The following is a 25,805-nucleotide window of genomic DNA, read 5'->3' as shown; positions in this document are numbered from 1 at the left end:
TGTGCTTCTGTTTTAAGTTTCTTCTGCCATGACTGGCGATGTCCAATTTCCCACGTGCCGTTATGCTTACCATTTTGTGGTCCGCATCCGGAAGGTCTCCCTGACCTGAGCCCAATAAGTGGGTCGGCATCCTTGTACCGATCCCTGTGATCTCTTATCGAGGGCCAAAATTTCGAGTGACCGAATACTCGTCTTTCTCGCTCTACACCTTTCACTAACTCACATCTCCGCTCCTTTTCTTTTTCTTGTTGCCGAGTGGGTGGTTTTTGCAGCAGTATAGACCTGCAATCTCCCAGAGTTGGATCGCCTTCGACACCCGAACCCGATCGTCGCGCGAAAAAAAATCCCGACTGCTCCTCTCGCAACTCAGCCCCCGCAACGAACGTGCCACGAGGCCATGCCTCACCACGAGTCGCCTCCAATGTTGCCAGTCATGGTGAGCAGCAAGTCTGCTGCTCCGGCTCCTGAAGACGTTGCACAAATCACCAACACCATATACACAGCGAAGCAGTCACAGCAGTCGCTCGACGCCGCTTACGCCCTGACCGATGTTCTTCTCAACAGCGTCGGAGCCCGCGGACTCGCGGCGTACGGCATAATTCCAGAGATTATCAAGGCTGCAACGAACAAGAAGGATGCCGCAAAACGTGAGGGCGCAATGTTTGCGCTCGGCGCCATTTTTGAACGATTCCCACCGAAGAGCAGGCTTAGCGAGGTGATTTTCCTGGTACAAGAGCCAGGCTTAATTTCGTGCGCGCTAGATGCGCTGGCGGACAGGCAGTCTTCGGTCAAGGAGGGCGCGAAATATGCTCTGGATGCGCTATATGGACACCTGTCGGCTGAGGCGAAGGTTTTCGGGCTGATGCCGACGGTCATGGAGTATCTCCGAAAGGTCACTGGAAAGTGGCAAGGTGCCGTTGCAGGCCTTGAACTCCTCGGCCGCATGGCAGATGATGCAAAGATGGGCATGGAGAGCCGTGAGGTGGAACAGAGCAAAGACGTACTCCGTGAGGCCATGGGCAGACAGCTGGCGAGCCTGATACCCATCGTGGAGGCGGGAATGCACGACCTGAAAGCAGAGGTCACGAAGCAGGCCCTCAAGACCATGAACAGCCTGACTGAGTTGCTCCAGAACGACGATGTCGCCCCAAGAATACCACTCTTGGTGAAGAGCATCGAGGATCCTAGCATGGAGGCGTTGAAGAAGGCTATTCACGCTCTGAGCCAGACCACCTTCGTAACGGTCGTTACATCGCCTGTTCTTGCACTGATCACACCTATCCTGGAGCGTGTTCTCAACAACCCATCCACAACGCAAGAAGTGCTTCGTCAGACCGCCGTTGTTGTGGAGAACTTGACGAAACTCGTGCACGATCCAGTGGAAGCACGTACTTTCCTACCTAAGCTGAAGCCTGGTATTCAAGGCATCAAAGATCGTGCTTCGCTACCCGAAGTCCGTGAAATTGGTGCGAGAGCGTTGGCTGTCATGCTCAAGGCCATGGGTGAGATTCAGACCGGCGACTCTACCAAAGCCGGCGCCATCATCGAGCGTACTAAGCCGGAGGAGGTCGAGGCTATGCTTGAGACAGAGGTTCAACAGAATGGCGGCCTTCTCAACTATCCTGGCGATACAGAGTTGTGGGCTCCAGCTAAGCGCTACGTATCAGCGATTGTTGCTGAGGATGTCAACCAACGCCTCCTCGAGCGTGTCACTCGCAACATCGTGCCTTACCTCCAGCCTCTTTTGGAGCCGGGCAAGGCTGAAGCAGTTGCAGAGAACTTGCACAAGCATTATGTTGCCGAGGATGAGCGCAAATATGGAGAGCCTGTCAAGGAGGATGACGGCGAAATTGAGATTGTGAACGCGAACTTCTCTCTTGGATACGGAGGCATGCTGTTGCTGTCTCATACCAATATGCGATTGCTCAAGGGACATCGCTATGGCCTGTGCGGTCGCAACGGAGCTGGAAAGTCAACACTGATGCGATCGATCGCAACAGGCAAGCTCGATGGTTTCCCACCTCAAGACGAGGTCAAGACATGTTTCGTTGAGCATAATCAAGGCGAGGATGCGGAGATCACCATCTTGGAATACTGCCTGAAGGACCCCGAGATCCAGAAAGAAGGTCAGGAACGCATTGAGAATGTCTTGGAAGAGGTCGGGTTCACCAGAGGCCCCGAGGGTCGACAACAGCAAAAGGTTGGCAGTCTGTCTGGAGGATGGAAGATGAAGCTTGCGCTGGCCAGAGCGATGTTGATGCGTGCTGATGTCTTCTTGCTGGACGAACCGACAAACCACTTGGACGTTGGCAACGTCAAGTGGCTGCAAGACTATCTCAAGACGCACACTGATATCACTTCTCTTATCGTGTCTCACGACTCTGGCTTCTTGGACGAAGTTTGCACTGATATCTACAACTACGAGAACAAGAAGCTGGTCCACTACAAGGGTAACCTCGCAGATCTGGTCAAGGTCCGACCTGAAGCAAAGAGTTACTACACTCTGTCAGATTCGCAGGTCTCCTTCAAATTCCCACCTCCTGGTATCTTGACTGGTGTCAAGTCCAACACAAGATCTATTCTCCGCATGACAGACTGCTCCTTCACATACCCAGGAGCCAGCAAGCCCAGCTTGCAGAATGTCACAGCCCAACTTACCCTGAGCAGCAGAGTTGCCATCATCGGGCCTAACGGCGCTGGAAAATCTACGATGATCAAGGTGCTTACCGGCGAGGTCATTCCTCAGACTGGTCGGGTCGAGAAGCACCCCAACTTGCGTATCGGTTACATTAAGCAGCACGCTCTTGAGCACGTTGAAATGCACCTTGAGAAGACGCCAAACCAGTACCTACAATGGCGATACGCTCATGGCGACGACCGTGAAGTACTGATGAAGCAGACTCGTATCTTGACCGACGAGGACAAGGCACAAATGGAGAAGTGGGTCGATATTGGCGACGGTCGTGGGCAAAGACAGCTGGAAGCTCTTATTGGTCGCCAGAAGTACAAGAAAACGTTCCAATACGAGGTGAAGTGGAAGAACTGGCTACCAAAGTACAACACCATGGTCTCGCGTGAGACACTGTCGGATCTTGGATACCAGAAGGTCATTCAAGAGTTCGACGATCACGAAGCAAGCAGAGAAGGTTTGGGCTTCCGTCAACTCGAGCCCAAGGTCATCTCCAAGCACTTCGAGGACGTCGGCCTTGACCCAGAGATCGCCAACCATAATGAAATCTCAGGCCTCTCCGGTGGCCAAAAAGTCAAGGTTGTACTTGCCGGTGCCATGTGGAACAACCCGCATTTGCTGGTGCTGGACGAGCCAACCAACTTCTTGGACCGTGACTCGCTCGGAGGTCTCGCCGTTGCCATTCGTGATTACAAGGGAGGTGTGGTCATGATCTCTCACAACGAGGAGTTCGTTGGCGCGCTTTGCCCAGAACAGTGGCACGTTGACAACGGCCGCCTCACACAGAAGGGCCACCTTGCAGTGTCCCTTGACCGATTTGAGGATTCTCGGCCTGGAAGCTCGCTCGCATCCTCTGCTGCGCCATCTACCGCTGCCTCGTCAGCGGCGCCAAGCACAACTGGTACCCCAATCGGCAGTGGAGCGCAAAGTGAGGACGACAGTCCCATGAAGTTCAAGGCTGCCAAAAAGAAGAAGATGACCAAGAAGGATAAGAAGGAGCGTGAGGTGCGAAGAAGATTGAGGCACATTGAATGGTTGAACAGTCCAAAGGGAACACCACATCTCAAGGACACTGATGACGAGGACGAGTAGAGCTGGAAAAGTAAGTTTTGGTTTATGTTGCATGGCGCTCGGCATAGCGAGTAATCGTTGTCCATCATCACGATGTGGTGTGAGTGCATGAGGCGTCCGGCGTTGCGTTTGCCTCGCGAGATTTGCAGATTGATGATACCTCAGGGTCGGTAGTGTCACAGTTGACGATGAGATTTACGTGCATGGGAGGCGTTCATACAGCGTAGCTCGATAGAATGATAGATGACCGAGTAATGGACTTGCGAACAGTACCTGCACCTGTTACATGTATTGTATCTCTTTGTGCCAAGAAAATAGTCAGCTTGCCAAGCCTGCTGCGGCTGCTGCTTCGCCGCTTGTGCATCCTCTGTTTCCGCGTCAACATCACGCGCGTCTCACGCAACGGCTTCAGTTGATCTGCAACCGAGCACACAGTCACCAGATGTATTGTCGTCCAGCTATCCGCGACATGAATGCCATGACCAATGGCTGACCAGACGCCACCGCAGCCTGCACGGCAAATGAGTCTAGTACCTTATGCTTCCGATTCTCGAGAAGTTGTGCTGTAAGTTACACTTTCCACGTCAATAGCAATCTGAGCTGAAATGCTGCACCAGGCGACGCGGCAATGCCGTCGTGGTTTATGATGCTCACTCTCGGCAATTGTCTGTGCGGCAAGCTGCCGATCAGCCCATAGAGCTTCCAGAATGCCCATACTGCCATCAACCGCTTCGAAACCGAGATTCCTCTACCGACGATGGAGATGCAAGTCACAATGTGGGCCCTGATCGTCCCTTCGTCGACCCCGACTACTTTGGAATGCTTGCCGCGAGCCGGCGGCCTTCACCAGCAGGTTCCGGCACTTCGAGCCCAAGCAGGCGCATTCCGATAGCTATCAGGTCGGGCAGATCGAGGGAGGTCAGTGGTACACATGGACCTCCCACTGGTGCTGAGTTCGTTGCCAGCGAGCCTTCATCTTCAAGTGGTCAAGGTATTAGCAGCTCTGCATTCTCGCCAGGCTATTTCCAACAGTTCTTCCGAACGGAGCGAGAGCTTGGTCGTGGTGGCAATGGCGTGGTGCTCCTGGTAGAGCATCTCATTGATGGTGTTTCGCTTGGCCACTTTGCATGTAAACGCATTCCGGTCGGTGACAGCAAGATGTATTTCGAGAAAGTCATCGTGGAGGTCAAGCTGTTACAGAAGATACCGCACAAGAACTTGGTTGCGTATCACTGGACCTGGTAAGCGATTTTGCTGAGCGTTTCGTACGAAGAAATGGTTGCTGACTTGATTCCTACGACCCAGGCTTGAGGACCACCAGCCGTCTACGTTCGGCCCTAGTATACCTTGCCTTTGGATCCTACAGGACTATTGCAATGGTGGTGACCTCCATAGCTATGTATTGGGTCCTCCGAAGACCACGTCATCCACCGAAAACTTGAAGAACAGACTTCGGAGGAAGTCTAGGGGCGACACAAGTCCCCCTCACGAATTGCGAGGCCCAAGCAAGCTGTCGCTCGATGAGATTTTCTCTTTCTTCAGGGATATCACGTCCGGCCTGCATCATTTACACAGCAAAGGCTACATTCACAGAGACCTGAAACCTTCCAATTGCTTGCTACAGCGTGACGATGGCAAGGTCAGAGTACTCATATCCGACTTCGGAGAAGTGCAGGCAGCTGGCGCAGAACGTGCATCCTCGGGCGCAACAGGCACAATATCTTACTGCGCCCCCGAAGTGCTCGTGCGCACTTCCAATGGCTCTTTCGGCAACTTCACGACAAAGTCGGATATTTTCTCTCTCGGCATGATCGTTTACTTCATGTGCTTCGGACGACTACCATACGCAAATGCCGATGACATCAATGAGGAGAACGAGGATCTGGATGAGCTGAAGGCAGAAATCAAGAAGTGGTCTGGCTTCAATGATGAGAGCCGGATGCGCCCTGACTTGCCCGAGAGGCTGTACAAGTACCTCAGAAGGCTACTTAGCGTTGATCCGAATGAGCGGCCGAGTACTGAAGAGATCCTGGCCAGCATCAAGGGGGGTGTCGCTTTGGGTGACGGAGCCTGGGCCACGGAAGAACACACGGCACGAGTATCTGCAATCGACTCACCAGCACCCAAGCCTGCGTCGCGGCCTCGAAAACCCTCCTATTTCTCTTCAAGGCCAGGACTGCCTTCTCCAGTGAGACAGTATGCGACCGACAGCTTCCGCTCAAGAAGTCCGATCATGCAGGAACGAAGCCGAAGCAGACCACTGAGCCCCTCGGAGGGTTCGCTCGCAATAACGCCGCACCAAATCGACTTCACTGATGCTGCTACGAAGGTCAAAGCACCAGAGCAAAGCCCAAGACTCATGCTTCCTCCGCCGGAGGCCAGCACTGCGAATCGAGTCGGTGTTGTCTCCTCCTTGTCTTCTCCCGCAGTGTTGCGAGGCATATTCTTCATGATCAAGCTGCTGACGTTATCGATTCCTTGCACGCCATATGCACCAAACCAATGGCTGCTCTACTCGCTACTGGGCCTTGCAGCACTGGATCTGGGTCTGATACATTTCAGTACACGACATTCGCTGCTGCTACTCGCCTTTCACGTAGCGGTGGTGCTTGCGCTCAAGCGATCCAATCGGCTGTGTGAAAGCAGCAAGCCTTTGGTCTGGGATGAGCTGTGATATTAATATTGATGTTTAGCGAGGCGTTCGGTGGTTATGTTGCAGTCTGCTGCGTCGAGTAGACGCAGAACATAGTACGCCTGTTGAGTGAACTCGATGTGGCGTTGAGCGGCAGTGCCAGGCAGGCTGCGAGATGTTATGGCCGCCTATGAACGAATACATTGATCTAATACCGCTCACACATTTTCGGAAGCTAGGGAGTAGTTGGAAGCGTGCGAAGGTCACGGAGGGTCTACGTGCAACTACGCAGGCTGACTTTTCATGGCAAAGTTATGCGGAATGCTCTGGTCGCAAAGGTCGTGAAGCAAAGTAGTCGAGTGACTACATTGAAGTCGGCTAATGTGGTAGGGGCATAGATTCCAACATATGTGTACATCACATCATTGACAGTCTGATTCGCTGTTGTCCTCCAGCTTGAGGCTAGCTCAATGCCAAGATCGCTGCACCCTTGAGCATCGAATGGAGGTGCTCGCTGAGTCGCTCCCTTCCACCGTGCAGGCATTGCTGACACCCGGCTGCTCTGGTGCATGATCTCCCTACGCCGAAGTTGTTGGAGGCGCATGCCACATCATGCCCGATTCTGTGGCTGACACAGGGCATTTATCTCGCTGACATCTTCATCTTTGTAAGCTCGGCTCTAGGTAAACCTTCGCGGTCCCCACATGAGAAGAAGCTGTTCACGTAGCATACACGAAGGACTTTCCGCAAGCAACAAGCATACAAAATGGCGGTCTTCTTCGGAGCTCTGGACTGGCATTCAGGCGAAGCTGAAATGCAACGGAAATTGCAGGTTCATGGATTGGACAACCCTACGGTGCCTCAACTTTCGCCTCAACTGGCAAATCATCTCCAAATAGCTCCAACAATCTCTCTTGGCACCATTGATGCTGATGGACGACCGTGGACGACACTTTTGGGCGGGGAGAAGCCTCTTTCGCAACCGCTCGGCAACGGCATCATTGGCATCAAATCAGCTGTGACTGGCAAGCATGATCCGGTTGTTGAGCTGCTTGTCGGCAAGGAAGCCACTGGCCAAGTCGTTCGTGAAGAAGGCAAGGGCAGAATGATCAGTGGCCTTACAATCGACCTCGACACTCGGAAACGGGTCAAGTTATATGGCCGGATGGTCGCTGGCGCTCTCAGTACGAGAGATGATGAAGTCACCGGTCAACAAGAATCTACCGTCGAGATGCAAATCGTGCTCAAAATTGAGCAGAGCTTGGGAAATTGTCCCAAGTATCTCAACAAGCGTAAAATTCAGCCTGCTGTTGCAAAGCCGGAGTTGGTCTCTGATTCAGCTCAATTGCCGCAGCAGGCGTTAGACTTGTTGGCGAAGGCTGATTTATTCTTCGTATCGAGTGCAAACAAGGAGGAGGATATGGATACGAATCACCGTGGAGGCCCTGCTGGCTTTCTTCGTGTGGGTTCGAATGAAGCATCCGGAGCCGTCTTAGCTTGGCCCGAGTATTCTGGTAATCGACTCTATCAGACTCTCGGAAATCTGGCTGTAAATCCAAAGGCAGGCATCTGTGTACCCGACTTCGACACTGGCGATTGTTTGTACATCACAGGCGCAACCGAGATACTCATAGGAGCAGACGCTGCTGCACTATTGCCGCGATCAAATCTCTGCGTCAAACTTACTGTCACATCCGCTCGTTTCGTTGCACAAGCTCTTCCATTCCGCGGCATCGCTGGCGAGAAATCCCCTTACAACCCTCAAATCCGATACCTATCTACCGAGAAACAAGCTTCAATATCACAAGACGAACAGCTTCAGCAAGCGACATTACTCAGCCAAACGAAGCTTACACCAACAATTTCACGCTTTAAATTCAGCCTTCAAGACGCAGCAACCTACAAACCTGGACAATATGTGACTCTGGATCTCTCTTCGCATCTCGATATCGGCTACCAACACATGAGAGACGATGATCCACGTAGTCTCAACGACGACTTCGTCCGTACTTTCACCGTCAGCAGCCCACCAGGCAATCCACCAGATCCTGTAAGAAAGCTTAAAGATGACGAATTTGAAATCACGATTCGGAAGGTCGGAGCTGTGACTGAGTTCCTCTCCAAACATCGAGGCTCTGATCAGCGTCAAAGTTTGGAAGTGGGTGTGAAAGGCTTCGGCGGTGAATTTGAAGTGCAGCAAAATGCTACAGAGAGTATCGCTTTCGTTGCTGCTGGGGTTGGAATCACTCCGATATTACCTTCTCTTTCGAGGCTGGACTTTTCAAGGTTGAAACTTTTCTGGTCTGTAAGAGCCGAGGATCTTCCTTTGGTTGCTGATGTTGTCGAACAGCATCCAAAGGTTACCGAAAGCCTGGTCTTGTTTGTCACGAATGCGAAGGAGGATGATGAAAATGTGACGCTACTGAAAGGGAAGAGCGTTAATGTAAACTTGCGAAGGATTGAGCAAAGCGATGTACAGCTGGGGAACGAAGTGACAAGATATTATCTTTGCACGAGTGTTCCGATGAGACAGCGTTTGACGGAGTGGCTACCTGGCAAAGAGCTTGTTTTCGAGGACTTCAATTTCTAGCGTCAAATAGCGCTACCAAAGCATGCAAAAAAGCGCTCAGCGAAAGCTCTCTCAATTGCTGCAAGTCGCAGCAAGTCTTGCGTTGTTTGTCGCTCTCCATGTAGTGTATTTGCCCGCAATGTGTGATCGCCGCAAATCTATCCTTCTTCCTTGCACCAATTCTCACGTTACCCATTCGCAATTTCCCAAGAGCAATCTTCGATGTGTCTGCGACTGATGAAGATGATCAAGTCTCTGTGGTCGACAGGACCTTGAGCTCGTCGAGTGCCTCTTCGAGTCTGTTCTTCTCAGACTCCAACTCGTTGCGCTTGAGTTCGCGCTGAGGATCCTCGACCAAAAGCATAGCTGCACGCTCAGGCTCATCTGGTCTAAGACCGACGCTCAGCTCTCGATCTACTCTGGACTGGATTTGGTAAATCAAGTAGTCGAGATGGCGAGCAACAGTGTCGACGAGTTGTCCGGAAGCCAGATCGTAGAAGGTTAGGGGAATCGCGAGCTCTTTCAACTCCCTAGCATATGAAGGGGAGTCAATGGTAGCCTTCACCCAAGCGGCATCCAAGGCCTTTTTCTTGCGGTCTTCGATAGCTGCTGGAACCTTTATTCTCTGAGACTCCAGAGTTTCGAAGTACTCCAGAACACGCTGTACGTCGCGGCCTTCCCGAAGCTTCGTATGGTGCGCCTCTCTGGTCTCTGTCCACCAATCTTTGCCGTATGAGATTGGCCTATGCGTAAGACAGCAGATGTGATGGTGTAGATTGTCCACCTCTTTCTGAAACAGCTCGGCCAACAAAGCGCGCAGAATGGAGGATACTGCATTGAACAGCTCGGTCCCTTGCCGCTTCGCAATCGACTCCGCGACACTATCGTCCAGCATTTGAATTGCGAGAGTCTCAAATTTGTCCAAGGCTCGTTGCGTTAGGTTGCTGAAACAGCTAGTGGCTTCCTTCGCCAGATCATGGGTAATTCTAGCGTCCACGCCATCCGGCAAGCTTGCACTTGGCGTGCGATCGAAGCGCTTTTTGACATCGTCCAAGCGAAAGACCGTCTTGAATCCTGGAGTCTGTGGTGGAGGTTGTACAGTCTTTCGCTTTCCGCCAGGCGCCAGTGGAGTGCGAAAAGGCGTACCTCTAGCGTTCGATGCAGTTCGCAGGGGTGTCACGCTGCTGGCCCGGCCATTATTCATCCTTGAGCGCTTTGACGGCGTCTCATCCATTTCCTCTGAGTCGTCGTCTACAGGAATGGGAGGCTTTTCATATCCCGGAGTTGAGAGAATCACTGTGGGAGCCGCATTTTGAAGCTGCTTCGCCAGGCTCTTGTTGTTGGCGATTTGATTTGCTCGGAATGCTGACTCTTTTGACTCAGCGCTGCACTTTGCCATGATTGCATTGACGACGTTCCTGATGTCGGCCATGATTTCGAGACCCGGCTGCACGGGCTTTTCTGGATAACGCATGAGCTCCTTCTCGACTTCGTTCAGTCTCTCCCGAAGGCGGTGCTCTATGGTTGGAAGACTATCCAGTATGCGCTGGATATGTCTCTTTGCAACAGCCTTCTGGAAATTTGCTATTCCGAATCTGTCTTGGTAGGCTGCAAGTCGCGTAGTCCATGGATCTGATGAGAAGAAGTTGGTTTCCTGAGCCCGTGCTTCATCGTACGTCGGGCGTGCGGCTTGGTCTAGCTGTCTCTGCGATAGCTGTCTGCACATGAACCAGCCGCCATCCAGACGAAACCCATTGCCAGAAAGCATTTTCTCAAAACTCGCTAGGCGAGTCGGCGTGATGTCGACGAGGTCTGGCTTTGTGAGAACGCCAATTGCCCGGCCAGCGGCCTTGCACTTGCGCAGGTATTTCATTGCTGTGCCGGTTTCCACGTCCTGATTAGCAGGGCAAGCGATGACCACCAAAGCTTGATCATCGTTTAAATACAACTTCAAGAGAGTCTGGACCTTGTCAGTACTTTTCGAAACGAACTTCGCGAAATTACTCACCTCCACAAATTCCGAAATATAGTCCTGCGCCTCGTCAAGCATGACATTGATGGCGCCTGGGAGGTCGTAGAACGACAGCTCAAGCAATTTAGGAGCCGTGATCTCCAGAGAGATGACGTTTGGCGAGAAGTCGACTTGATATTTGGTATTGTCGAGCTCATCTGCGGATAGCTCGTTGAAGTGACGCCAGCTCTTAGACGGGTTGAGCATTGCAGCCTGTGCTCGTCGAAGTGTAAGTTCGAGATCGGTCTTGCTTGTAATTTTGGCAAAATGCACAATGTCCATCTGGCCGTATTTAGCCCAACCGTCGAACTCGCTCTGGCCGTTGGCGACCCCTGGCAGACGGTAGGATTCACATTGCAACGAGATCGTGCAGCTCCATTCCGGGTCGCCTTCCTGAGACGCGTGCGTTGTTATTCTGAATGGGCAGCGGGTACAAGTCCCCTCACTGCGCGGCAACGTGATATCGCTGATCGCTTCGATCTGCAGCAACAAGTTAGTCGGGACTGGTAGGGGGATTAATATCGAATAACGCACAATGGAGGATTTGCCAGCAGATTGGTCGCCAATAACGACGACCTTTGGTAGTGAAGGCAAGGTCGTATCGATGCCCAAGCATTGCAGCTTCTGCACTGCCTGGATCAATTCGCGGCCTTTGCGACCGAAGAGGTAGAGTGGATCGTCAGTTGCAGTCGCAGTAGTGTCCATCATCGGAACGTCTCCATTCAGAGTGGTGTCAGTCATGGTGCTTCTTGACGAGTTGGGCTGTGTCGAGCTGGCGCCAATGTCGTCGGCGTCCATTATGCTGACGGGGGTAACTTGGCGAAGCGGAATGCTATTCTGCCGCAGGTGATCTGGCTCTTCTTTCACACTGCGCCTCATTGCGACGAGTGTTGGTGATGTTGCAGCTAAGTTGGCGAAGTTGCGAAGTTGGAGAGTTGTTTGTCTGCGAACGAGGGGCAGCGCCTGGTCAGTGGAGGCAGCAACGGCGCTAATGCAACAAGAATCTTCGCGAGCCAATCGCCTTCGAGAAGAGAAAGTGAAGTGAAGTGAAGTCTGAGCGCGAGGAAGGTGCATCGGCTGGTAATACGTACGAGCACAATCGCTGTCGAACGCGGCGGTCCAGTTCCACGAAGGACTTGACTAGAGAGTGTGAGCAGTGGCCAAGGTGTAAAGGCAAGCTCATGAAGGAAGAGCCTCGTGAGAGAAAACATGCAAAGGAACAGAAGAAGCTGCACGCCAGTACTTGACACGGTTTTATATCCAACTCGGCGCTTCAACTGAAGAACTGTTTTCACAGAGCGTCTGTCACTCTTAACCAGTTGCTCAACTTCGAAGACGCTTCAACCTGCTCTGCGGAAGTTAAGTCAACAGAAGTGAACGCCAAGCCATGGCCACCGCTGCGGTTCACAGAGGCCCTCATGTCAGTCCACGTCCTCTGCCGTCTTCATTTACGTGTAGCTCGTTGCGGGGTGAACAAAGAACTTGTGTGCGGATCGTGGACAGACGCCCGGACTCGTGGAGACTGGAATCCTACGAGTGCCTCACGCTGGGAGACGGTGAGGCAGGCGCGCGCCTGCAAAGTGAAGACGTGAAGTCGTCGTTGGAAAACGTCGCATCGCCGTGCAGAGCTCCATCCTGGCAAGGAGCTGTGTCAACATGGGTCATCTGCAGGGAAGAGCCCGCGATCCTTCGTTGTGACATGGGGCGTTCTGCCACTCGCATTCGCGTGAGGGGCTCCGAGCCATGTCACGCAGAGGGCCGGGACGTGTCGTGCGTTATCGAGAGACGATGCGGTACGATGGCTTGGACGAAGAAGTGTCAGAGTTGTGTTGCAGAAGATACAAGTTCAGAATCAGCAGCAAAGTCGAAGTTGCAGCAATTGGTGGTCGATCACCCGCCGCCAACGGAAGTCCCAACTCAATGGCATCTTGCTCGCGTCGTGCAGCAGCCACGCATGGCCCGTGAAAGCTTCGATGTGATCTTCGGCATGGGTAAATATGCGAGGGGAAGAGCATGGCCAGGTGTTGCAAGCAAATCTTGCAAACTCTGCAGCTTGCAACCAGCGCGAACGGAATTCGAATCTTCTCCTCGATACACGACTAGACTCAGAGTCATCAATCTGTCATTTCGTCTCATCGGCTGGTACGGTACGGTCATGGCACCGTGACGGTCCCTAAGCCAAATGTCTCACAGGCGAGGAATCTCAAGTCCATCCGAAAACTTGCAATATTGAACATCAAAATTGCACGATTGGAAACAAGATAATTTCTCAGGTACAGCGTTCTTTCTACAGATCATCTCACATCCCTTGACGGGGGCACAACTTCGACTGCTGGCGGACGATTTTCGAGCGTGCTCTCGTGACGCAATGCACTCAAGTCCTGCATGGCAGCTGTGGCTGCAGCGTCTCTCAAGCTTTGAATCGCTTCCTCGTGTCTTTGTGTCACCGGGCCAGGGCCTATCGATGCCGCTTTACGAAGTGGAGCTCCGTCTGTTCCAGCCTTGTGCCCAAGTCCGACGACACGCTCTTCCATCTCGTCGATCCGGTTCTGCCACATCTTCCACCTTAGCGCCTCGATGCGGTCGTCCATGATCATTCTCTCAAGTTCGGCCAACTGCTCTGACACGTCTTCGTAACGCTTGAGTTTGTTGCGCCTCTTACGCTGGACCCTGTCTCTCGATCCGTCACCCTGCGGAATACTGCTGGTGGAGCTCGTGGATGCACTCGATCGACGCCGCCGTGATGGCTCCTCAGGTATACTCTGAAGTACAGCTGGAGTACTGTCTGCTCGATGAAGGAAGATTTGAGAACTTTGGCTTGGTTGTTGAACAGCGTGACGCACTCTCTCGCGCTCCGGTTCCTGAGGCAGCTGTAGATTGCTCCGCGCCCAGGGAGCCTTGAATCCTGGCCCGTAGATGTGCTCACTGGCAAATGAATTCCTTCCGCGCCTTATGATTGGATCCGGGAGGCTTGCGCTCGACTGTTTCCTGCGTATCGACTTCTTCCTGCGTGACCATTTTCGTCTTATCCATCTAGTCACAGGTTAGCGCAAATACTGCAGCCTCGCAATCCTTTCCCATAGCATAGGGCCATGTCGAACGGGATCAGAGCTCAGGCGGAGTTGTCTGCTTTGTCCGTCGTTGCGTACTCACGATTTACGGCTGTTCTCTCGATGCTTGTTTTTCCTCTCCATGAGTCGTTCCCATGACTGCGAGATGATCACCGCTCCAATAGTACTGCAAAATGACGCCACAAGCGTCAGTCCGTCGACCGGCATTGCCGGCATTGAATATTAGGTGGGCTGTCCAGTTGGCGTCGCACAATCCGGGCTGTGCAAGTGATCAAAAGACGTCGCGATGCAGAGATGTGTGACCAAAGAATGCTGCCGTCCTGCCCGTCGCGCGACGCTGAAGACGCCGCAAGACGCGGGTGAAGAAGTGTCCGAATGGCCTCCTGAGACAGGCATGTCACTGAATAGGGCCCAGGTGCACTTGGGCAGCTCAAGAGGCTGGCAAGAGCGTATGGAAAAGTTCCAAACCAAGAGCTAGACGTCGCGCTGCAACGCCTTGGAGGACCTGCGGAAGGAGACTTGCGACACCTCTTCGCGCTTGACTTCAGTTCTTGATGCGGTTGGGGAAATTGCATCTTGGCCAGCGCAGGCAGGTGGGGGAAAGACCGGTGGGTTGCGCCTTCTCTCTGCAAGACCATAAGCATAACATGACGAATCGTAGAACACAAAATGATAGATTGAACATCTGCTGCAAATGTTACTGCGAAGTCAGTGCGGGAGGCATAAAATCACGCTCTTCTTTCCCACGGGGGTGAGATATGAGAGCATCTAATTGGGACTCATTTCTTGTCGAGTGTCTCGTCCCTGCTAGTGCTTGTCCCAGGACTGTATCTTCCTTCGCATACGCCAGATCACCATGACTGTGCCCAGAGTAACGCCCAAAGATACAACCTTACACATACTGCGACAACCAGCGGATACCGTCTCCGTAGCCTTGCCTCATAACAACCGAGCACATGAAAATCTCAATTGGCCTGATGCCATCAAGAGGCACCTTGCCCTTTCCTGTTGTCTGATACAGCCCTAGCTCATGGCGTAATTGGTCCTCGCTGACTGCGTTGGGGTGATCGATCTTGTTGCCGAGGATCAGGAATGGTGTCTTCGCGAGATCCTCCATGCTGAGCAGAGCGTCAAGCTCGGCTTTCGATTCGGCGAATCGCTCTGGGTCTTTCGCATCGACGAGAAAGACGATGCCGCTGACTTCGGGGAAGTAGTCCTTCCACAGGCGGCGTGCCTGCTGGTGACCGCCGAGATCGAAGGTGGTAAAGCGGCAGCTGCCTACGCTGAGTTCCTCAGAAGTCGGATGGAGGGTGGGCTGGAGGATGGCGACGCGGTCGTTCTTGAGCATGTGGAGGAGCTGTTTGTACTGGTCAGTAGTGTGTCCAAAATGCTTCCACTGCCTCAAGCCCTCGCACATACAGTAGTCTTTCCGGCATTGTCGAGACCAAGGAAGAGCAGTTTGGCGTGCTTGTTGGCCAGGCCCAAGTTGGCCAGCAGGTCCCAGACTACCGTTCTGTCAGCTTCACTATTGTCCGGAGCCGCTCCACTGAAGATGCCTTACACCAGTCGATGACCCACATGGCGGCAGCTGCAATCTGTGGTGGTTTTGAAGTGTGTGTGAGGCAGGAAAGATGAAATCGTGCGAAAGAGATGTGTCAGAGGCGGGCACAAGGCAGCACAAACAAGTTGAGGCGGTGGTATCAGCGGCGAAGTTGACGATTGACGAAGTGCCAAGTACGTCGTTCGAGACCCTGAGGGCAGCAGAAGTTCACAAGCACCACGTTACCCCAATCGCGTCCGGCCTCTGACACCAGCTGCCACTCTACGCTACTCCCGAGCCTCATCTGAAGCACTTTGTCTCGCCGTCGCGTCACTTCACACACTCCTTTGCCGCAAGTTCGCGACTTCACTCTACCATGGCCGCCAACAACCTGGTACGCTGCACACGCTCTCGCGAGAAGACCCCAAACGAGCTAACTTTTGTTCCCAGCTTGATCGCCTCGTAGGACTTGCAATGCTTGTCGTCGCTTCAACTATCTTCCTTTACTACACTATCTGGACTCTGCTCATGGTATGCGCCAATCTCGAATCACATCCTACGCGGTCACTCATTCTCTCTAGCCATTCGTCGACGATTCGCATCCTGTCCAAAACCTATTCCCTCCTCGAGTCTGGGCGATCCGCATTCCAGTCATCTTGCTCCTTGTCGGCGGAGCCGTAGTCGGCAGTTTCCTGAGCGTTGTCATGATAAGGAGCAACAGGAAAAAGGCATTGAAAGCGAAGAAGGCTGCCGCAGCAAAGGCGCAATAGATGGGAGTTTCCGGGGAAGCGTAGGCGTCACGGTCCGGTCATAATAGCTCATTGAGCATTTCGGGTATAAAAATCATACAAAAGGCTCGAGCTCGAATTCACTGGCCCTCACTACATGCGCGATTGTTTCCACTGAAACGACAAAATCTGGGTATCTCGTGAGAAGGTATCGCAGTGCTTCCTGCGTTGTATAGCGCCCTGCGCCGCATTCCATCGCTCCCATCCCTCAACGCCGAAGATCGATGCTTGTCATGAAATTCTGTCATCTCATTGCACTGTCGGCCTCTCTTGCTTCCTCCCGCAGACCTTCCATCTGCTCTGGTTGCAGTGCCGCGACACTCCCGTTCAAATCCTTCACCACATTCTCGAGCCCATCAAGTAATCGCTTGATATCCTGCCGCTGTTGTTGCACCCGCTCCATGATCTCTTCGTTCTCTCTTGCCAGCATCTCCTGCCTCTCCCGCATATTCCTGTCCCATTCGCCGAGTGTTGGTGCCAAATGGCTGATGTACAACTGTCGCGCCGGCAAAGTATGTGCCGGCACCGGCGCAGTGCCCTCTCCTCGCTCCATAGCCTGTGCTTTCCGCTTTCTGGCATCTTCGATCAAGCGATCGAGCTCGTTGAGAGAAGGGACAACATTCCGGTCCTCCAATACGAGTCCGAATTCTTTGCGCAAGCCATCGCCAAATTTGTGCAGGAATTGCTCATGTAGAAACTTCACGGCTTCGGGTACCTCTCGCGCCGGTGTAGGAAAACATGCAGCGAAATTGGTATAAGAGCATGTTTTTAAGACGTGGTTGATGGCATCGTTGTACAGCTTCTGTAGCGCGGTCGCTCGAGGTCCAGGCGCAGAGGGTGTGGGCGGTGGTCCAGCCGGTGACGGCGATCTCGAAACACCATTCGCCGTTTCGTCGATTTCCATGTCTGTCGCCATAGTGTCCAGTGTCGCCGAATGTGTTGCTGAGCGCGTTTCTACACGCGTTGCACGCTTACCACATGCGGTTAGACTTTCGGATCTCGGCCAAATTTGACGGCCGTGCACGCGTTGCAGCTTCACTTCGTGGCTTCTCGTGCTGCTCATCTTGGAACGGCTTCGAGGCAGCTTGTGAGACCGCGCTGTAGCTGATTGATGTTCTCGCGGCAGCGCCTGCTCAGCAATGTACGAGTGCGCTACTACCATGTCTGAGGTGTGCCCATTTGTCTTGAGACAACGTAGCAGAGTAATGTATTCCTCGACCATTATGTGCATAGCAGTGCAGTCTGTAGCGCTCACTCGTGGTGTACAGGATGGAGAAAATGCCCCGAACTTTTTGTCGAATCGCTACGGATACAAGATTTGCGAAGAGATATACATCAGACGATTTGGCGAGTAGCCAGCACCCACCAACCTTGACCACGATTGCTCGAATCGAATTGCTGCCGAGAACCTTGAACATCAATGTCTGTCTATGTGGATCGCCGGCCCATCTCGGACTAGATAAGCAAGCACGCGCGCCGAACCAATGACAAGACATTCCAGTCCGAGCATCGTGCAACTCTCTCGCGTTGCTAAGACGGGCAGCCTGTCCGATAACCGAAAGAGAGGAAGGAGAGATTTGTGGTGCCCCCCGACGGACAGCCATCTGAAAAAGATGGGTTCGTACTACTTCCTGGGTTGGGACTCCTATAGCAGAAGGTGCCGCCGTCTTCGTTTCTGTAAATGTACTTGTTGCAAGTCGGGTCAGTGTCGCAGCTGTCCCTGCAACTCGGCGATCCATTGAGAGCGCTGATGGGTTCGCGTGTGTAATCGGAAGCGACGTTGCCGCATGCCGTTGCACCACTGGGAAAGCGTCCCCCTTGCACCACGGTTCCGGAGCAGGCTGGAGCAGTACTCGATGTGGTTGTCGAGGACGTAGTGGTCGATGATGATGTGGTCGTCAATGATGTGGTTGTCGATGATGTGGTCGTCGATGATGTGGTTGTCGATGAGGTGGTTGTCGATGAGGTGGTTGTCGATGAGGTGGTCGTAGATGAGGTGGTCGCGGATGTGCTGGTCGTCGTTGTCGTCGTCACGGTAGGCTTACACTGACCGCGTACACACTTTTGATAAGATCCGCACTATCCGTAGTCGATCAGCAGGGAACAAGATCGAGGCTCGATTCAGAGGGCTAACCTTTCTGTTGCATTTGCCACAATGTTCGTTGCTAGTCTGCTTGTTCGTGCAAAGCTGCCACTTGTGTTAGTACTGCAGTGAGGGGCGGATACTTGGATCCGTACCTTTCCGCATGGGTATTTATCGCAGCAATCAGGCGTGACTCCTCGGCAGCGTGGCGCCTTACACGTGGCGTGGAAGCATGCACAGAACTCTTTTATCTCTTGATATGCCAGGCGTCGCAGGGCCGAGGGACACTGATTTTGCTTGAACCTGCTTCTTGGTGGAAGAGAAGCACAGAATGTCCGAGTCTTGGCATCATTCCCGATCAGCGCGAGGAGAGGTGTGTAATGGCCTGCGATGTTGTTCGTTTAAACTACGAATGGACGGACTTGGAGAGTATCATACCATTGGAGCAGGAAGGGCTGGAGCTAGCCAGGACCGCCAAGGCGAATGTTATCGCAAGCAGGAATGTTAAGATGCGCGCCATAATAAGCTCTTCTCCTGACGCAGTGCACGAGAGGTGGAGGAGGACAGGACTTGTATGATAGGACGGGACCCCTTTGTAACAAAAGCATTTAGCTCTGGACCTTTGATCCTCCATTTGCCTGCCCTCGCAGGCCTCCAGTAGCATCAACACGCTGTGCCGCTAGTCATGCATCGACGTTATACTTCAAGCCCATTGATCTAGATTCGGGTATTTCAAGCGAATTTCAGAGGCGGCGCATGATGGCTTGATCGATGCGCCGTCCGTGGCTTGGAAGAATCGAAGTTTGATGAGGTTGCGCGCGCAGTGCCGCAGACGAGGAAGTATGTATGGCCTTTCTGAATCCTAGGGTTGGCTTCCGAGGGTCGCATGTCACTTCCACGCGAGTCTGGATCGCTGTCGCCACTCCTTCTCAGCCCGACCCCGACCCCGACGTGGCTTTTCGCACGTGATGCTCAGTCAGTATCAAATTTTGATTGCGCTTCTGATGATGACTGACTTCACCAAACGGACGGGATGCCTGTGGTTGGGTGGATAAGGAAGGCGCCAAGGTGGTAGTGAGGTAGAAGGTATGATGGTGCGCGACTCCTAGGTATATAACTCGGAGATGGAAGTGGAAAGGACATCGAACATTGTTGAAGTTCGGAATCGGCGGAGCTTTCTTCCGAAGCAAGCCTGACCTGACAAGCCTGTGAGAAGACGGCAGCTGATTAGGGATGTTGTCTACAAGAATTAGATATACTGTACGTAAATATAAACGTACGTACAGCCAATCCAGATCGCCGGCCTTGTATATATAGCAAATCCACGTAATTGACGCGAGAGCAACACCGAGCAAGTAGAGGAAGGCTCCGTGTTTTCGACACTTTCCTATATCGACAGTTCTAAAAAAGAGTTCTTAAGTTATTTCCAAGCGAAAGAACCTCTCTATCGAGAGTTACTATCGTCGCCGGCCTGCACATAACGTAAGAACCCCCCTAGCAACGTGATTGACGCTGGTATATACCTGGTATATATGCTTAGATATACTGTAGATTAGGCTAAAAGTTAAATCTACCGTAGATCAACATCCCTACAGCTGATGGAGGTGGCTCATCCTGGCCTCACGTCAAGCGCAGCATTTTGACGTCCAGTCATCTGCATTCTGCTGTGGCTCGTCTCGACTCTTCTTCTTGAATACGTGAGAAGGTGTTCTTGACGCCGTCCATTCTTCACATCTCGACCGGAACACAGACAGCAGGACAATCCCAGAACTGGTGCGGTCCAGGCATTCTTTCTGGATGGTTCAAGCCGGACAACACGCAATCCGAGCACACAGTCACAAACTATGTACTGTATTCGGATACTCTGACAGAGCTATGGCTCATCTGGCAGTGCTACCGATGCCCCGTGCATTGGGCCAAGGGGCGATCAGCACTCCGAGATTTTGGCGGTGCAAGCTTCTCTTTGCAGCTGGTTAGCTGAACCTCACTTCATGATAAGGTCCACATCCACGCTGGATGCGTGTGGCGGCTCTCGTAAGTGAATCAAGCACTCGTATGTCCTGGAAAGAACACGCTCCGCCTTTCAATATCCTTGGTGATCGAGAGAAATATGGCGCTGCCAGGCAAACCTACCTCTTGAACACTTCGCTTAGCACTGTGCCCCAATGTACCCTTGTACGGCGATGCGGTCTATGTGCAGATCAAGGACCGGCGTCAGAGCGATCACGAAGTACGTCCCAGAACCTGAGAATTGCTATTGGGCCCGTGAGTGTTTGCTATTGGGCCCGTGACTGCGATATTCCACGTAATCCCCGCTGCCGCACGGACTCAAAATAGTCTTTAGACAAGCGAGGCGAGCTTGCGAGCGAAGTGAGTACTCGGAGCAGCGAGGTACGAGCACAGCGACGACGTACGATACCCGAGCGCGTAAGGCATAGGCCCCTAAAAAGGATAGCATTATTTCTTTTAGGCAACGAACGAGCGCAAAGCGCCGTAAGGCGCGCGCGAGAGAGGCGGCAGTGTCGTTCGGTGGTGGTGTTAGACAGGCGTGTAAGAGTCGCGATGTTACCCTACCCTAAGCAAGTCACGGGCCCAATAGCAAACACTCACGGGCCCAATAGCAATTCTCCCAGAACCTTGCGCACTCGAAGGTCAAATGCTCGGATGCACAAGGTCATGGCCTATAGCACGTCAAGATACACTCTCCGGACCAATTGCAGACGAAGCTTCGGATGCAAGCCTCGTTGAACGTCCGCTATATGGCCAAGCGACATAAGCGTCCACATCAAGCGAAAAGGTGCGTACTCCCTGCAACCCACATGCTTCTGCCCGAGGCTGCTGTGCTGTAGAAGTAGCTAGTTATAAGACGTATCCAGGTGGGTGTCGTGGTCATCCAGGACGCATCTCACTACATACACTCCTTTCCTTACATTTCCGCGTTTCCCATTCGAGATGAAACTGACACCAGCCGTCGTCGGCACTTTTGCTCTCGCTGTATCTGGTGCCGTGCTGTAAGCATTGATCTCAGAAGGTTTGCAATACGAGCAGAGCTGAACGAGCGACAGGAACGGACACAGCAGCAACGAGCTATCTTCACGACAGAGCGGCAACACTTCATCGATCAACGACAGCGAGTACGAGTATGTGATTGTAGGGTCAGGTGCCGGTGGCGGGCCTTTAGCTGCACGCTTAGCATTGGCTGGCCACAGCGTGTTACTGATCGAGGCCGGCGATAACCAAACGACGACTCGAGAGTATGAAGTCCCGGCTCTCCATGCTGTTGCGAGCGAGTTCGAGAAGACCCGATGGGACTACTGGATCCGGCACTACGATTCCGACGAGCAATCAAAGCGAGACTCCAAGCTCACATACACATTGCCAGACGGATCTGACTACACGGGTTTGAACCCACCACAAGACGCGAAGATCAAAGGCGTACTTTATCCTCGTGCCGGCACGCTCGGTGGCTGTACCGCTCATAATGCGCTAATAACCATCTATCCGAACGAAGTAGACTGGGAACATCTTGTCGAGGCTACCGGAGACAGCAGCTGGGCACCAGACAACATGCGAGGGTACTTCACAAAGCTTGAGCACAACAAGTACTTACCTACTAGCATCGTTGGTCATGGGTACTCCGGATGGCTCCCGACCTCGCTCACTTCATTGACCCTCATTCTGCAAGATGTCAAAATCATATCTCTGGTCGTGGCGGCAGCAACGGCGACAGGTCAGACTCTGCTTTCATCCGTGCTTACCACCGTGACTGAAGTTGCTCACGTGCTCCTGACCGATATCAATGCACCCGGAAAAGAGCGTGATGGAAGTGAAGGGGTCTACCAGGTTCCACTTGCTATGCAGGTGCCTGAGTACAAACGCGCTGGCCCAGTCGACCTTCTGAATCAAGTTATTTCCGCTACAAACCCGGACGGCAGTCGAAAGTACAAACTCGACATCGCACTGAACACGCTTGTCACAAAGATCAATCTGGATGAGAGTGGAACTACGCCAAAAGCAACAGGTGTCGATTTTCTCGCTGGACAATATCTCTACAAGGCTGATCCGCGCCGTCAGTCTGGCACCGCCACCGACTCTGGCACTCCAGGCACCGTCAAGGCAACTCGCGAAGTGATCGTCTCCGCAGGCGCTTTCAACACACCGCAGCTTCTGAAACTCTCTGGCATCGGCCCACGTGCTGAACTCGAGAGCTATGGTATCGACGTCAAGGTTAATCTTCCAGGAGTGGGCAAGAACCTCCAGGACCGATACGAGGTTGCCGTAGCAGGTCGCGCACCAACACCTATCAACCTGATCAAAGACTGCACGTTCCTTGAGAGCTCACCAGACCCTTGTCTTGTGAACTGGGAGAGTCGCGCAATTGAAAAAGGAGTCTACAGCACGAATGGCGTTGCCCTTGCTGTCTTGAAGAAGAGTAGTGTGGCAGAGAACGACACCAGCGACCTCTTCATCGCAGGCTGGCCCGCTCGCTTCGTTGGCTACTACCCGAACTACTTCCAAGAAGCAGTCGAAGGCCGTAACGCCTGGTCGTGGGTTCCGCTCAAGGCGCACACTCGTAACTCCAACGTCGGAACCGTCCTTCTGAACTCCGCCGATCCTACTGACATGCCCTCAATCAACTTCCGCTACTTCGAGAACGGTGCAGATGAGGACCTGCAGGCTCTCGTGGAAGGACAAAAGTACGGACGCAAGGTCTTCGAAGATCTCATTCCTTTGGACGGAAAATTCACCGAGGACTGGCCGGGTGAGAAGGTCCAGACCGACGAGGAATGGAAGCAGTTTATCAAGGACGAAGCTTGGGGTCACCATGCTTGCTGTACAGCGAAGATTGGCAGTGACAACGACTCAGATGCTGTGCTGGACTCGAACTTCAAGGTCAGAGGTGTAGACGGCTTGAGGGTTGTTGATGCCAGTGTGTTTCCGAAGATTCCTGGATATTTCATTGCGGCCCCGATCTACATGATCAGCGAGAAGGCGGCAGAGGTCATCATTGCTGACGCGAGATAAGCGCGACGCATCATTTGGTTTTACGTCCCAAGAGCGAGCATCGAGACAGAAGAAAGTTGCAAACAGAGAGAAAACGCAGGACATCGTAAGTTTCGAGCGAATGACATTCCAGTTATGGATATACGTAATTTATAAAAGTCACTCATAGTTTCGAAACTATGCTCTTCAAATTACTGTCCCCACCCATAACGATCTCCTCGCTCTTGTAGTAAGGATTGAATGTAATCTCATTCAAAGGATTTTGTCGATGCGCACGATCAAACAACTCCTCATAAACCTTACCATCATACCTGCCCAATGCAGAATCAAGCAAGAAATCCGGAATCTTCCAAGCGTCGACAAGGCGCACCGCATGTGGTCGGATCTTCGCCATGAGCTCTTGGATTTTCTCCGGAACGCGATCGAGGTCATCATCCGACACGGCGTTGGCTTTGACGAAATCTCGCGCCTCGTTGTCCAGTGTAAAGAACGCGAAGAGTCGGAATTGGTCGGTCAAGTGCTTCCTGAGTGTGGGAGAAATGTTTGAGGACGTGAGTGCTTCGTAGAAATTGGTGACCAAGATCGACTGCGACTCTGCCACGCTGATCTTTCGGAGCTGGATCAGCATGTCATTCCAGCTTCGCTTCTTTTCTACTCGGTCGACGTATGCTCGATATGTGAGATATCTTGAGCGTCGGTGGAATGCCTTGACCAAATCCTCGTCGCGGTCAAAGATACGGAAGTGTTGAGGCTTTTTGTGGTGCTCGTTCTGCAGCCAGTCGCGACACGCTGCCTCGATTGCGTCCTGTGGCTTGCCTTTCCGAGCGACGGCAGCTTCCATGCGCTTGATCAGGTAGCTTGCGGTCTGCTGTGTAATCATCCAATTGTCGCCTTCCACGGTTGGCTTCGATAGATAGTCGTTGTTGAATTGCACGAAACCGCTGGAATACATAAAGCCATGACCGCCCATGGCTCTCCGGCAAGTTTCGATACTGTTTGCTGCGAGCTCAGTGCATAGACTTTTGAGTCCAGAAGACTGCGCGTGTAGTATCGCGAGTTGCTTGAAGTCACCTTGATCGATCTCGGCTCTGGTGCTTGAGTACAGGTTGTACATTGCTTCTCCGGTGAAATGGAGTGCGAAAGCTGTCGCCAAGAGTGGCAAAATTCTGATCTGAACAGTCGGATAGTCTAGCACAGAGAGTTCGGGTGCTGACTTGTCTTTACTATCCCGGTCTTGGAACTGGTGGCGGACCGTGGTGTATCGAACGGCAATTGTGACTGCACGCGCCATGATTAGGCGAGCATGCATGATGATCTGTGCTCGGACGTAGGTCAGACTACCATAGACCACTGCCGGGTTCGCTGGCTTCGAGTATGTGCAGGTGTTTGGATCTACACGAGAATAATTCGAGAGCATGGCAGAGTGCGGCACTTTGAAGTGGTTGAAGAGCATGTAACCGTTGTCCATCGGAGCATAGCCATACTTCGGTCCAATGTCGCCCACGATGATGCCGTCTAGCGGCTTATGCGTCTTGAGATCTCTGATCTGAACAACGAAAGGGTGCGGGCCACGATTGACCAGCTTCGATGATTCTGCTGATTCCGGAACATACAGTTGAGCAACGACAATAGCGTGATTGGCTGTTCTGCCCATGGTGCCATTCCACCATTTGCTCGCTGTTAGGGTGGGACTGTGGATGTCAAATTTCTTTTCCTTCGGGTCCCATGTTGCTCGACACTCCAGTCCACGAACGTTCGACCCATGGCCTAGTTCAGTCTGTGCGTAACATCCAATTGCTTCCCAGTTGCGAATCTTCGGTAGCCAGTACTCCCTCTGCTTCTCATCACCCTGCTCCCTCACAGTGGTTTCAAACATGGAGCTATGCACCATGTAAGGGCTGACATCGTCGCAGAGATAGCTAGACATGTTCTGATCTTCGGCGTCCCAGCCATGTTGGTCTGCTAGCCGGCGTAGCTTCTTCGCTCTCGCAAGTCCAAGTTGATATCGATCGGGCCTGGATAAGTTCGGCTGCTTGACCTTCTTGAAAAGTGGATCCTTTTGTAATATTGGCAATATCTTCTGCTGCCTCGACAAAAACTCGTTTCGTGATAGCAACAGATTGGCTAGCTCGTCAATCTCGACATCTGACTGTCCTCTCTCCTTTGCCAAGATTTCGGGCCCTGCTGGTGAAGCAGGCTTCAGATGATCTGCAAAGTCCGGCATGATTGGTCTTGGAAGGCTACAGGATGTGTAACTTCGTCAGGATGATTACTGGGAGCATGGAAACGTCCACCAAATATTGGACGAAGTCGTCGCCGATCGTGTGTCGCAGATGCAGACGTCGTT

The 25,805-nt window shown here is 52.7% G+C and overlaps 11 protein-coding genes across 11 annotated transcripts; 5 read left to right on the top strand and 6 right to left on the bottom strand.

Moving 5' to 3' along the window:
* Window positions 1–433: 433 nt before the first annotated feature.
* On the top strand, window positions 434–3,781 carry RHO25_001687 (uncharacterized protein; the record flags this gene model as incomplete). Its single annotated transcript, XM_023594296.2, has 1 exon — window positions 434–3,781. One exon carries the CDS (start codon window positions 434–436, stop codon window positions 3,779–3,781), a length of 3,348 nt encoding a protein of 1,115 aa, XP_023458692.2.
* Window positions 3,782–4,245: 464 nt separating this feature from the next.
* On the top strand, window positions 4,246–6,434 carry RHO25_001686 (uncharacterized protein; the record flags this gene model as incomplete). Its single annotated transcript, XM_023594295.2, has 3 exons — window positions 4,246–4,325; window positions 4,378–5,001; window positions 5,066–6,434. The coding sequence occupies 3 exons, from the start codon at window positions 4,246–4,248 to the stop codon at window positions 6,432–6,434; spliced, it is 2,073 nt and encodes a 690-aa protein (XP_023458693.1).
* Window positions 6,435–7,158: 724 nt separating this feature from the next.
* RHO25_001685 (uncharacterized protein) lies at window positions 7,159–8,982 on the top strand (the record flags this gene model as incomplete). The annotated part of the gene is made up of 1 exon (XM_023594294.2): window positions 7,159–8,982. One exon carries the CDS (start codon window positions 7,159–7,161, stop codon window positions 8,980–8,982), a length of 1,824 nt encoding a protein of 607 aa, XP_023458690.1.
* A 226-nt stretch (window positions 8,983–9,208) lies between these two features.
* RHO25_001684 (uncharacterized protein) lies at window positions 9,209–11,851 on the bottom strand (the record flags this gene model as incomplete). The annotated part of the gene is made up of 3 exons (XM_023594293.2): window positions 9,209–10,921; window positions 10,970–11,452; window positions 11,507–11,851. The coding sequence occupies 3 exons, from the start codon at window positions 11,849–11,851 to the stop codon at window positions 9,209–9,211; spliced, it is 2,541 nt and encodes an 846-aa protein (XP_023458691.2).
* Window positions 11,852–13,266: 1,415 nt separating this feature from the next.
* Window positions 13,267–14,250, bottom strand: RHO25_001683 (uncharacterized protein; the record flags this gene model as incomplete). The annotated part of the gene is made up of 3 exons (XM_065602133.1): window positions 13,267–13,734; window positions 13,816–14,005; window positions 14,126–14,250. 3 exons carry the CDS (start codon window positions 14,248–14,250, stop codon window positions 13,267–13,269), a joined length of 783 nt encoding a protein of 260 aa, XP_065458205.1.
* A 685-nt stretch (window positions 14,251–14,935) lies between these two features.
* Window positions 14,936–15,623, bottom strand: SAR1 (COPII coat GTPase; the record flags this gene model as incomplete). Its single annotated transcript, XM_023594292.2, has 3 exons — window positions 14,936–15,400; window positions 15,463–15,548; window positions 15,605–15,623. 3 exons carry the CDS (start codon window positions 15,621–15,623, stop codon window positions 14,936–14,938), a joined length of 570 nt encoding a protein of 189 aa, XP_023458696.1.
* A 336-nt stretch (window positions 15,624–15,959) lies between these two features.
* RHO25_001681 (uncharacterized protein) lies at window positions 15,960–16,353 on the top strand (the record flags this gene model as incomplete). Its single annotated transcript, XM_023594291.2, has 3 exons — window positions 15,960–15,977; window positions 16,034–16,114; window positions 16,165–16,353. 3 exons carry the CDS (start codon window positions 15,960–15,962, stop codon window positions 16,351–16,353), a joined length of 288 nt encoding a protein of 95 aa, XP_023458697.1.
* Window positions 16,354–16,615: 262 nt separating this feature from the next.
* On the bottom strand, window positions 16,616–17,287 carry RHO25_001680 (uncharacterized protein; the record flags this gene model as incomplete). The annotated part of the gene is made up of 1 exon (XM_023594290.2): window positions 16,616–17,287. The coding sequence occupies one exon, from the start codon at window positions 17,285–17,287 to the stop codon at window positions 16,616–16,618; it is 672 nt and encodes a 223-aa protein (XP_023458694.2).
* Window positions 17,288–18,073: 786 nt separating this feature from the next.
* On the bottom strand, window positions 18,074–18,974 carry RHO25_001679 (uncharacterized protein; the record flags this gene model as incomplete). Its single annotated transcript, XM_065602132.1, has 5 exons — window positions 18,074–18,382; window positions 18,430–18,450; window positions 18,506–18,559; window positions 18,610–18,839; window positions 18,893–18,974. 5 exons carry the CDS (start codon window positions 18,972–18,974, stop codon window positions 18,074–18,076), a joined length of 696 nt encoding a protein of 231 aa, XP_065458204.1.
* Window positions 18,975–21,406: 2,432 nt separating this feature from the next.
* Window positions 21,407–23,479, top strand: RHO25_001678 (uncharacterized protein; the record flags this gene model as incomplete). Its single annotated transcript, XM_023594288.2, has 2 exons — window positions 21,407–21,465; window positions 21,520–23,479. The coding sequence occupies 2 exons, from the start codon at window positions 21,407–21,409 to the stop codon at window positions 23,477–23,479; spliced, it is 2,019 nt and encodes a 672-aa protein (XP_023459879.1).
* Window positions 23,480–23,621: 142 nt separating this feature from the next.
* Window positions 23,622–25,682, bottom strand: RHO25_001677 (uncharacterized protein; the record flags this gene model as incomplete). Its single annotated transcript, XM_023594287.2, has 1 exon — window positions 23,622–25,682. The coding sequence occupies one exon, from the start codon at window positions 25,680–25,682 to the stop codon at window positions 23,622–23,624; it is 2,061 nt and encodes a 686-aa protein (XP_023459878.1).
* Between the last annotated feature and the right edge of the window lie 123 nt (window positions 25,683–25,805).

This window comes from Cercospora beticola, chromosome 1 (assembly GCF_033473495.1).
Source record: "Cercospora beticola chromosome 1, complete sequence".
Lineage (NCBI taxonomy): Eukaryota > Fungi > Ascomycota > Dothideomycetes > Mycosphaerellales > Mycosphaerellaceae > Cercospora > Cercospora beticola.
This window is presented reverse-complemented; position numbering and strand designations above follow the sequence as displayed.